The sequence below is a fragment of the Drosophila willistoni genome (assembly GCF_018902025.1).
Source record: "Drosophila willistoni isolate 14030-0811.24 chromosome XL unlocalized genomic scaffold, UCI_dwil_1.1 Seg141, whole genome shotgun sequence".
In the NCBI taxonomy this organism is placed as follows: Eukaryota; Metazoa; Arthropoda; class Insecta; order Diptera; family Drosophilidae; genus Drosophila; species Drosophila willistoni.
This window is the reverse complement of record NW_025814052.1, coordinates 8,994,632-9,007,562: the sequence shown is the minus strand read 5'-3', so window position 1 is coordinate 9,007,562 and position 12,931 is coordinate 8,994,632. Positions and strand designations below refer to the sequence as shown.

General features: G+C 36.7%; 2 protein-coding genes across 2 annotated transcripts in view; one reads left to right on the top strand and one right to left on the bottom strand.

The window, feature by feature from the left end:
- Nucleotides 1–198: 198 nt before the first annotated feature.
- Nucleotides 199–4,349, bottom strand: LOC6648768 (DNA ligase 4; the record flags this gene model as incomplete). Its single annotated transcript, XM_002071809.4, has 5 exons — nt 199–2,143; nt 2,218–2,670; nt 2,731–3,656; nt 3,715–3,900; nt 3,971–4,349. Coding segments are annotated over 5 exons (2,856 nt in total), but the record flags the coding sequence as incomplete, so codon positions are not given.
- Nucleotides 4,350–4,985: 636 nt separating this feature from the next.
- The window catches only part of LOC6648767 (nuclear factor of activated T-cells 5), a 52,821-nt gene continuing 44,875 nt past the window's right edge, over nt 4,986–12,931 (top strand). Inside the window, exon 1 of the mRNA XM_023179033.2 lies at nt 4,986–5,707. Coding sequence (XP_023034801.1) covers nt 5,566–5,707 — 142 coding nt within the window. The 5' untranslated portion in view covers nt 4,986–5,565. The remainder of the gene's footprint in view (nt 5,708–12,931) is intronic.

Genomic DNA, 12,931 nt, shown 5'->3' with positions numbered 1-12,931 from the left:
TTTCGATGACACAGGCTCGCATTTACGAATAATTGTTCCCTTTCCATTTGATTATGCAGGTGCGAGCGTGAGGAAACGACAGTAGACTCTCATTCAGCATTCTGCAAAGGATCGCTTAGAGTCTACACATAATGAAATTATTCTTGCTTTTTTCTTTTTAAATGTATCTTAAAATTTGTTTATCGATTACGCTCTTAATTTTAATTTTCAAATTATTTACATAAACAGAATGGTCAATAAAAAGATCGTAGAAATCAGCTCTATAGAGCCAACATTATTTCGAACTGAATACAATTTTAAAGTCCGATTATTTGTTGATTTATTTCTGTTATTATATAAATAAATTTAAACAGAGCAAAATGGTGAATGAACCTGCAAAGCTTATGCTGTTTCGGGACCTAGTAGTAAACTAAAAAACAAAAAATGTATATATTTTCCAAATCGGCAATGATAAAACCTAGATTTTATTATCTAGTTTTATAATCCTTTAGTTTTTTCGTCACTAATAATTTTGACTAAGACTTTACTTTATATTCTTATAATTCTTATTATTTATTGCCAAAAATTTAACATACGTATATTAAAATTTGTGTACTTTTAAATAAATCAACCCCTAATGTAGAGTTTTAAACAGTTCTTAAAAAAATTAAAAAAAAAAAAATGGTTAATCCCCTTAGCATTCAGAATTTACAATTGATATAAAGATATTGCCAATCATTTTTGTTTTCTCGGTATATATCATTCTTAACATTCAGAATATATAATTTACATATAAAAGATTTCGTCAATAAGTTTTATTGGCATAATGTTGAAAATGTTGACCGCGAACTTTTAAAACGATATAAATATAGATATAGATATATAAGATTTTAAACTGGTGATTAAAATGTAGTTGCTTTGAAATGGATTTGAATGGATTTTTCTTATCATTTGCTAACTCATTTGTTTACCTTTATAATTCCTGGATTTGCTTGATTTTTACATCTCAGCTTTTAAAAAACTAAACAGAGAATGAGCAAATAGGTTAATAACTGACTAAATGGGTAAGCCTTTAAAAACATCAAGAAAGTCGCCTAGAATCTGCATGCTTTTTCTGTGCGAATCACATTTAAAACATCTAAAAACAAAACGCTTAACTTTTAGTAACACAAACCCTAATACTTTAACTTAGTTATTGCTAAAAACAAAATGATCGTCCGAGCACAAGGCAAACTGGTTGTAATCATTGTGATCAATGATTATTGACTTGAAATTGATTAGATGGAATCAGCTTGGACTCACGATGACATTGCCGAAGCCAGTTTGAATTAAGAACTTGCACATAAGCCGGCAATTGATGGATTAACAGCTCCAAGTTATCCAATTTCTTGGTTACATCGATAAAGACATGAGTTAAAAAGCGATCCGTTGAATCGCTGGCCAATTGACCGCCATGCTGAAGAAACCACAGACGAGTCATTGGATCATTATTGTTGGACAAATAGCCAACAATGTTGCGAAATATATAATAGTCAGTGTAGTCAAGGGATTGCTCTAGATCATGATAGGCCTGCGATTCGAAGTCTTTGGCATTCTGCTCAAGATCGGCATCGGTAATATCGTCTAGGACATCCTGCAGCTCTTGAATTGTGGCAAAGGATTCGGAATAGCCATCACCGAAACGATCAAAACTTTTGGCAAACTGTTGGCGCAATGGCTCAGTGGGTGCCAGCACATCCTTGGGTCGCAATTCGATCTGTTGCTTCTCACAGCATCGCAGGAGCCAATCCATGCGTACGATTTCACATTTGCGAGCAAATTGTTGCATTAGACGCTCCACCATATAAGTTATATCGCCGGCAATACAAATGCATTTGGGATCATGGGGCAGAGGATTCTCGACAATAAAGCCACCATTTTGCAGGACCAAATCCCGCAATTGATGCTTGTGTTGGCGACGGGCAGGCGAACCGCTCAATATGCAGAATTTAAACTCATCGAAAAGCAGGGTATTCGCCTCCAATGGCACACAGCGACGTTTCTCATAGGCCGACAGACCCAGACGACTTCGTTCCGCTGGTGTCAGCTTCTGGCGTTTCCTCTCCGTCGTGAAATCATCGAGTCGCAGTTGTCGTTTGTTTAGCTTCTTAATACCAATTTGACCCTGTGAAATTTTCCAAAATTATTGTTATATCCATCTCGCTCACTTTTGTGCGAAGGCCCGGGCCTTTGGCTTACCTCACATAATTGCTGAAACTCCTGCAGCGTCATGCACTCATTCCAGACCTTGTCATCTCTCACCAGTTCGGTACGTGGAAAGTGTAAGGATTTCGCCGTATAGAATGCTCCATAGGGGGCCAAATCGGCTGCCTTCACTTGCAGGATAATTGAGTGTCTAGGTTCAATCCAAACATCTGGACAACCCTCCTTCTCATTGGCCTTGTAATGAAACCACAATGGAGGCGGCTCTGCACTGGCCTTATGCCAATGCGAACGCAGTGCATCATTCAGCACGACACGCTGTCGTGTGTTATTCGCCACACGGCCAATGCTAAAGACCTCATCGCGTCCACTGTTATTGGTTTGCGTTTGCAAAACGCCCAGTAAAAAGGATTCAATGAATGTCATCTTTCGATTGTAGAACCCGCCAATGATTAGAACATCAAACTCTGTGGTCAGGCCTTTGATATACTAATCAGAAGAAGAGATTTGTGTTTAAGGGGACAAGGCATTGTTTTCTTTCTGACTTACGTCTGCTTTATCCTTATACCAACCACCACCGACCCGTACGCCCGGCTTGTAGGTGGAATTTTGCATTTTTAATACAATTCCCTCAGCATTGGAGTCGAGAGCCTCTTGGAAATATTGATGGAACTGCTCAATCGAACCAACTTTACGACCATGCATTATACCTAATACTCCTGGTCGTTCAACAATTAGCTCATTCAACTTGTGCATACGTTGCACAAAGGGCAAATCCAACAAGCTTTGACCATTCAGATAGAGCAGATCGTAGACCACATAGCAGGGACGCCAACTGCCGTCCAATTTCAAATGTTTGACATCTGTATTTTCACCTTTATCGCGATAGCATTGCCGATTCACATCCCAGACCATCATTTCGCCATCCAGTATAATCGACTCCATGCCGAGGGGCAGAAGGGCACGTAAATGAGGCGTCAGTGTGCCATCCGCTTGGTCATAGGAGCCGCCAAAGTTGCGTGTATAATCGGCTCCATTGCGTGATATATACTTGAAACGATCGCGTGCGAAATGCAATTGAAAGCGTTCGCCATCCATTTTTGTTTCCATATAGAGGACATCCAAGCTCATGAGCTCTTCAATTTTGCCCGGAAATCTCTCGCATAGCATGGGTCGTATATGATGGAATGGTTCAATTACCAAATTCAGATTGAATTGGGGAGGAGCAGCAGCCGGTGTAGTGGTAGTGGCAGCTGAATCATTTCCTACATTGAGCTTATTGTCGGCAAGTAGATTACACACTCTGCCCAAATCGGAGCAACGTTGATACATATCCTTGGCATTCGCATGAAGAACACCAAATATTCTCTGCTCTCCAATGCCTAACTCTAGACGTTTCAATAAAATACGTATTAGCCATTTTTGTTCCAAAGGCGAAGCCAAATCGGTAAATCGTATGAGTTCTGTTTCCTTTACTGAAAGTGGACCAAATCTTAAGTACAAACGAACTGGTCAACTTTTTTGTCTTCCAACCTGTCATGTCCTCATTGGCTATAGTGTCCAGCATGTTGTGCACCTCTTGGAGAGTTAAATTACTTGGCGGATTATGACATCTGGGCAGGAGAACGGCATGAACAACTTCGGCATAATCTTCACCACCTCTGGCGCCCATGCGAAACGAGTTCCAGCCTCGATCTTGCAGACGTATAGCATCTCTAGCTGTCGAGGGCAAAGAAACAGATTATTGTTTTCGATTAGAGCTTGGCGACATATTACAAAATATCCTTACAATCTTTGGCCAACTGCAAGACTCGGGTATAGAGACGCCCCAAAGCTGTTATTTGAAGACCATAATTATCTCTTGCCGTATCGGCGCTTGGCAATAGCAATCGGAGCACGGAGTAGAAGCTACTGCTACCATTCTCTACAGGATTTGTCTCTGCTTCCTGCTTTTGGTCATTCTGTTCATGCCTCGTCTGACGGAATGACTGGCGGTGCCGTTGAAAAGATTCATAATAGCGTTTAAGTACCAATTCCTTGCGTTGTTGATTCTTTTGCGATTTGACTTGCTCGAACATCTTGCAGATGTCACGAAACTTAATTGTACTAGCAATGTCCATGGTCAGATCGAAAGCCAAAGCAAAAACAAAAAATACAAATTGGCCAAAATATTTATTTCACAATTGAGATGAGTAAGTTGATTTCGATAAAAATATCGATAACTTTCTTTTTGAAACGACCGCCAAACTTTTTAGTTGTTCATAAGGCACATAGATGATGAACGAATAACGATGCTGATGTATTTTGTGGCTATTTTGTATACTGAGTGTATTTACCGAGGGCTTGCGCTTCTTATAGAAAGCCGGTTATAATTCATGAAAGAGCACTAAGAAATACTTTATGCTTAAAGTTTTTTTCAAATGTATTTATGGAGATGCCACATGGGTCAAAAAAGATGACAATGCTAGTGACGAGTGGTTATTTGAAAATCGATATGATCGATAGTCATTAACACTATTGCCAAAAATACTCTTAGGGTTTCCCATTTCATTGACATTAAACGTTTCTGCGGCAAGAGAGGCAACTCTGGTCTACGTCCAACAAGTTGAATGTTTATACGAATACTACGTTTTTTTTTCAAGTGCGAATTTGCTTAATAGTTAAAAACAAAACTCTATGCAAAACCAAGTGAACATCGTCAGAGAATTGTTATTTAACAAATAATTACAAAACAACAAAACGTCATAAATAAAACAAACAACAAAAAGGCAACTAACTAACTAACACACACAAAAACACAGCGACGAAAATAATAGTGTATATGTGTGTGTGCGTGTGTGTTTGCGCTTATGTATGAAGAAAAGAGTAAGATAGAAGAGAAGAGGAAACAAAAAACGTAATAGAATTGATAAAACATAATTGTGACGCGCGGGGGAAATTTAGCGCCAGGAATAGGAAATCATTTGAACATTTAATGTAGGAGGCAAAAGGTAAGAAGGAGGCAATAGCAAACCAAAGCCGAAGCGAAAATCTAAAAATAGCAACAACAAATTGACGCAGGCAGCACAATTCTCTTACACACACACACACTCTCTGTCTCTCTGGCTGGGACTTTTGGCTTCATTTGTGTGTTTCTAGTAGAGTGTTTTAGCCTGTCAAACCGCCCGACTGACCCCCTGCCGCCGCCGCCGCCCTCCTTGCCAACGGGTCCAAGAAAGAACCGTCAAATCGACAAAATAATATAAATAGAGAGTGAACTGCGTGCGTCCATTTGCCCCTCTGTGTTTGTGTGTGTGTGTGTGTGTGTGTGTGCAAACGATAACATTAATAACAAAATACCGATAGCAACAACAATAATAACAACAACAACAACGGATCAAAATTATGCTTTTGAAATTCACAAAAACCAGCAACGGTGGCACCACGGCCACAGTTGTGCGCTCCGGAGTCGGCGTTGGAGTCGGAATTGTTGGAGCAGCAACTGGTTCCAATTCGGCCACCACAAGCTATGTCGCACGCGGAACAGGTTTGTAGACTTTTTTTGTTGTTTTGTCGTCTTCTCCTTCTTCTTCTGCTTGGCATTGTTATTGTTGTTGTTGTCTGAAATTCTCTTGTTTCTCCACTTTTACCACTTGTTTTTGGGCAAGCGAGCGAACAACAACAAAAACAATGTAAAAATACAAAAATAACAAACTACATATATAAAACTTGAAAAACAAACAAACAAAAAAAGAAGAAGCAAATTTACAACAAGTTTTCTTATCGGCAATACTTCTTGAGGGTTTTTTTTTGTGCGTGGTGGGGTGGGGTGGGGGTAAAATGTTTATAAGTAAGAAAATATTGTTTATAATATGATATATATGTTTATGTGTATATGTCTCTTCCAATAGATCAATATTCAATTCAGAACCAATTCAGCTTGGCCACAATCTCTTTTTTTATAACCAGGATTGTATTAAGTAATTGGAATTTTCAAATGTTTGAAATGTTTGTGAAATCATTGACACTTGGAGATTTAATTGTTCTCCGATAAGATAAGTTTAAAGAAGTATTACATTAGGTGTATTTTATTATTACTTGGATGGCAAACCTAATCTTGCTTTATTACAACTACTTCTATTCTTATTTTATATACACTCATGGACAAATAATTAGGTGTGAATCTGAGGATTTGACAGATGTCCATACAACAAATATATAGCAATTTCTACGATCTGAAAACTGATTCTCAAAGACTCTTGATACTATTATGAAGTAAAAGAAGTAGCTAGAACTATTTTGTATAAAATGTGGAATTAGGCAGCTCCGTGTTCCCCACAAGCAGAGAAATTTCTTTCTCAGATTTGAGACTAAATTTGTTAAGGCTAGCTGAGGCTCACACCTATTAATTTGTCCATGAGTGTACCTATATAAACATATTACATTTTGGTTATTACATAATTGCCATCCTCAAAGTTTAAAGCTGCGAACTTGAAATTCTTTGAAATTAAGAGCATAGATGTAATTCTGGTCCCGATCACATTTTGTTCCAAAATAACGGGCGTTATAAAATTTTGGATTTCAAAAACCCTTTTAGGATAGTATTCTTAATTCTCTAATATCATTCTTTGCCGACAGTTCAAAAACATGTGGTTTCGAAATAAACGTCATATCTCCTAAAGTACCTTGAATTTCAAAATACCATATTCTAGGTTGTAAAAGGAAGAAGACACACTTTGGCAAGGGATAAGTTGCTTCGGTGCCTCCAAGAGAAGAAATAATGAATTTTCTCTTAAAGCCAGTCAACGCTATGCAAAAAGATAACTTTCGACCAACCTTTCTATATCTCATCCCTTACTTCTTTCGATCTGGCCCTGTCCTACTTTAGGCGCAATCTCATTAGGACCAAGCCTCAATTTTCGAATCATTTTGTTCAAACGCAGTTTAGTAAATTTTTCATTATCGAGATAGTTTTATGCTGTTGACTTTATCCTTTCGAATGTTCCCCAGTTTATTACTGATTAAAGTGTTTAATATGGCTTTAAGAAAATTGTCTGTAAATTCTGAAACAAACAATCAATATTGTAATATGGTATTGATATTTATTTTTCAGTTGAATGGTTAAATACAGATGGGACAATATCTTTTTTGATTCCAGTGATATCCACTGCAATGGGGGAAGCTTATTCTGTTTTGGGGAAGGATCTGCCAGAGATCTACCCGCTACTACCAACTTCTAAAGACGCCTAAAGTCCATATTATTGAGCATGCAGTTAGTTTGAATAAATTGATAAGATTCTCTCTCTCAGCATCCCATACATCGCCCCCCTTTTGCCACCCCGTAACATATTTCTCGTTGCTCTCCATGGGCATTTACATAGCGATACAGTTTCCACGTGTTTCTGTTACACAGAAACACACACACATAAATTACAAGATTTAATATGCTGCCAATGAATGGATAGACGGTGTGATTAGGGAGGGGTAGAGGCAAGGGAGGCAAATTTGGTTTGGGGTCGCTGTCATTGCGTTGAGCTTTGAGGAAGGTTATTTGTGCTTTATTTTTCGTGCTTATGTTAGGTCACTTGCTACACGTGGCTACATCAAACGTTTTCAAGGAGAGTCTTTATGTGGAACGGTTGGGGAAGCGGGAGGGGTCGTTGTTTCTATTGAATTGGGAATCCTTTGCTCATTTCACATTTGTGTTTGCTTAGTATATGATTTCCCTGTTGTCCTTGTTGTCTATGTTGATTCCGTCTCTGTGTCTCCCTCTCCCTCTCACTGGCTCTCTGTCATTCCATTTAATCAAATTGAGTACATATATTCTACCAAGGTTACCACAGGAAGTTGGCTTTCTGCCTTTCCTTCCTGGGCTGCTTGTGCACCACTTGGTTAGCCACTTAATCATAGGACAACAAGAGGAGTGTCGACCATTCTTTGAAATTAATCTGGAAATAAATAAAATAATTACTAAACTCACTTCTGCTCTAGAGGGGACCGTGTGTATTTTGGAGAGGAGAGTTCCACAAAGTATAAGCAAAACCAAAGACAAGAGTTAATAATAGACGAACAATTAATTGCCCAAGTCGACCTATTTTCACACAGACCCAACAAACACACTGCCGCGCACATTTACAGCAAATCATTTGTGGCAATCAGAAGGCTCAACCGCATTTTTGGTTTCTGTTTGGATTGGAAATGACCAAAAAATGAAGTAAAAGTGATATTTCAGTGTTATCAAAGTGAAGTAAGTAACTCAATACTCACACCGACTTAAGTATACTCTGTTTAACAAGAGGGGAAAGCAACTTGTCATGTTTTTATATATGATCATACGCTAAATCTTATTACTCAGTTCTAAAGCAAAACAATCTATTATACAAGAATAGCAAATACACTTATGAAGATTACTTTAATGATCAGGTGGTATTTTGTTTGGACTATTCAAAACATATAAAAATATGTTTCAATTTCATTGATTATTCCCTGCAAAAGATTGTAGAATGATATATTAGAAGCACCAATGGCTATTTTAAGAACCACCAAGTTCTATCATCAGCCGATTTAGCTGAAGAGCTTCAGAATTGCAGTAACCACAACAAATCCCCAACGCTAAAACAAATTGAGAATTACAACTAAGTGAAGCGATAAAAGATGTGCCGCCAAAAAGGTCGTAATCTAGACAGATATTTTTAATATATATAGTACATATATACCAGAAAAATCGGTTGTTTGCGAAAAGAGAAAACTTTTAAGAGATTTAGTTCTTTTAGTTTTTTTTTATAAGTTTCTAAAATGCAGACAAAAATGGGAGTACAAATAAAGAGTAGACACAATATTCGATTACATATGTGGCAGACAAAAGAAATAATAGAATCTCAGGTGGAGTGTTTTTTGACAAAATGTGACAGCCTTTTGTAAATTTGCTTCAGTTTTCCACTATGTAAAGGCTGAAAGAGACACTGAGAGACTATTTCACTGATGCTACACTGTGGAAAGGAACTTAATAGACTTATTCGTATGGCCTGTTCTCTGCCGAACAGAAAAGGACCTGTATCCGAAATTCCAGTGAATCGATTGAAGAATTATTCAATAAGGATAACTTTCGCTATGGCATGAATCTTGCGAAGTGAAACTAAAAATGGCAGTCAACGCAAAAATATTTTGAATTATTCAAAATAGTTTATAGAACTGGGTCTGATTATTAGATATGGTTTTGTATTTGGCCCACTTGATACGAAAGTCCTTGATGACAATTTCTCTTGGATTGGGCAATAAATGTTCGTTGATGTTTAAATTGATTGAGTCTAGTCGTTTGGGAGGTGGTGGGAGGTGTGGTAGATGATAATGAGATGAGTAGGGTAAATCTAGTTAGTTTCTGTGCGTCATTCGAAATGCTTCCCGCTTGAGTAGGCGGCATACGGGGGATTTCTTTTTTTTGGTTTAACCAAGTCAAGTCGAGTCGAGTCTCTCGACCCACATTAGTCATTCATCAGAGCTAACTAGCTAGCTCACAAAATGAGAAGCCTTAGAGGCAAATTGAACTTTGTTGGCGTAGCGTTACCTAAACGACTCACCACCCCCCACATATTTCCCCCTGTCTTCCCCTCGCTGTGAACCTTTCTAATTGCATTGAAAGTCTCGTGACTTGTCGTCGTCGTCGTTGCGGTCGTCTCTTACTCATTTTATTGTCTAATTGAATACAATTTTCTGCTCTCTAGTTTGAGTTAATGATCAAGAGACATTCAAGTTTTATTTCCCCGATTGTTTTTATTTGGTTTTTGTATATTTTTTTTCGTGTTTTTTTTTTTTTTTTGATATGCAAAGCTCGTTGTTATTGTTCGCTGTTGTCTGTCAGTCGCTGCGTTGAATGACTTGAATAATTTCAAGTTAGTTAATCAATTTAATTATGTATGAAAATCGTTTTATTTTCGTTGTGTTTTCTCTCTTCCCACCTCATCATCATCTCTCCCTTATGGTTTTTTGTTTTTTGTATTTTTGACACAAAAACAAAATGCCAAAATATAGAAGTTGAACCCACCTCAATTATTTTGTTATTGCGCTCGCTGTCCCCTCCCGCCATTCAATATGGAAGGGGAGGAGCCCCATCAGTAGTAGCAGGGGGAGGAGGAGGCGGAGATTCTGATGACGATGATGATGCATCATCATTAGAATATTGTAGAATTTTGTTGGTTCAAAACAAACTGATTAACAAATCTAAATTTCATTTGATAGCGTGACATCGACCACTAGATACCGATTAGTAAAGTAAAGCAGTAACGGTATTCATAGATACTTCACATCAGTGTTAATTTATTTTAATGTATTTTCTTTTAATTAATAAAGGAAACCCCAGGAAAAGCTTATAGCACCAAAGTTTTTTTGTTAAACTTCTAGTTTATTAACATTTTCCCATTGGCCAGCACTGAGTTTTGTATTAAATATTATTTTATCAACACTGCTGGCGAAACACAACACAAACTTCAAACTGACCCATCCAATACATATGTATGTACATACATATTTGCTGATGAGTACTTATTTTAAAATCTTTTTTGATGTTTTCCAACACTTATTATCTTATTTATTTATGAATAGATTTCATTGCATTTATTATTTCCAGTTTATCCTTCATTTATTGTGCAAAAAGTAGATAACGAAGTTGATTCATAAACCAAAACATAAAAATCTTCTTAATTACAAATTAATCGCGACAACTCTAATACACTCCTTTTTATCGTATGGGTAATGGGTAGTTAAAAAATGAGTAAAACAACAACAACAACGACTATAACAATAATTATTTGTTCGAGTTTGTTTTATATTTGTGCCTTCGCAGAGTTACCCTAGTATTCCAGTAGAGTAAGCTGACTACAGTAACTGAATTGGCCATAAAAAGACGATCAGACGGTTGTGGAATATAAAACGATTTGAACTAATTTAATCCTGGCAAATCAGCCAAACAAAAACAAAAAGAAAACATAAAAAACATATCAATTTAATATATACACAAAAACAGGGACGGATCCGGAAGGTCCAGACCCCTCCACGGAATTTAAAATATTTGCCTCCTTGCAGGATATGTAAAGTCCTAGGGGATATGTATTGATAAAATACTAAAGCTTTCAATAAGAAAAGTCTAAGAAAGCTATTTTTTAGAGACAAAATTTCGTTACTTAAATTTTTTATTGTTTTTTGAGAGGTTGTCGAAAATTCTTTAAGCAGTTTTCATTATTTTTTGGTCTACATAGAGAAAAATTGACATCATCTATTAATTATAATTTTATATATGTAATACTTAACCTTAAGAAAATTATGCAAACATTTTTTGGATGATGTATTTGAGAATATTTACATTCATAATTAGCCAAGAGAGTACATTGGTAATTTTGGTTAGGAGGAAACATTTACGATCACATGAAGTATATATATTCTTGATCAGCACGATAAAACAAGTATATATATAGCCATATATGTTCAAACTATATCCTACAGTGCCAAAATTTTGTATATCTCGGATTTAGTTGGATCGAAAAGAAATATTAAATAACGTTTATAAACCTTGGGGTGAAATTTATGACTTTTATTCATAACTTCATAATTTTTGATACAATTGCTTTAACATTATGTATTAAGTTGTTAGATATAGTCATTGACGCCAAATTTCTTCAAGATCGTGTGACTATATTATATAGCACCCATTGGAACTATTCCATCTTCTCCAAAATTGTTTAGGTCAAAAAATTGTTACACTTACCAATCTTTACTTCTGATAATACTGATTAAAATCGGAAGACAATATCGTATCAGCTAGGACTTTCCTTGGCAGAAATTTACTTTTATTAACTTTCACACCCATAGAAAAAGGAAGAATGACACAAAAATTTGCTAGGGTATGCAACCTTCGTTAGTAATAGTCAGCCCAGCCCTCCGTGTTTTTTTTTTTATCGATAGCCACCGATTCAAACGTCTTTAAAAGTTAAATCAAGTATTTCATTTTGGGTTTTTTTTTTTAAGCAACAATAAAATGCAATCAAAATTTTTTTATGGAAGGCGCCGAGGATATATATGTGTATGTAGTATATATAAAGTATGAACAGCGATTTTGGGTTTCTATATTCTGCACAAAATTCCGTTAAATGAGTAAGCAAAATGTAGGCCAAAGTCTTGAAATGTTTGTCTTACGTATACCCTATAGACAAAGGCAAGTGACTTTGGCATTGTGTTTAGCCTAAAAGTGAGTCAAATAAAACTTCAAAAGGTCACCTAGGCGGGAAAAACGAGAGAAACCAAAATGATTCTTATTATGAATTCCATTTAAGGAGAAAACAATGATTTTCAGACTCATGGTTAAGCCGTTTTTTGTTTGACAAGGGTATTTTGAGTGCGGATTTCATTAGTCAATGAATAAAATTAATTTTTCTTTTATTTTGGTTTTGGCAGGTTGAAACATTAATTATACATATATGTATATACATGTGTCTGTCTGTGTGTGTGTGTGTAGTTAGTATGCAGAATGACTTGAATCTTTCTCCTGACATCTGAAAATGAATTTTGAATGAATTTCGAATGAATGCGAGAGACGGACTGACTGAATTGCCCCCAATTCAACGATTCAAGTGAATGCGAATTGCGTTTGCTGATTGTTAGGGCAATATATTTTGCGGGGGGAGGAGTATATTGGATTTGTCATGGGATTCCTTTGATTAACTACAAACAAAGATTTGACCCTAGGAAGGGAGGAGTAGGATGAGACGGGGGACCAGTTTAG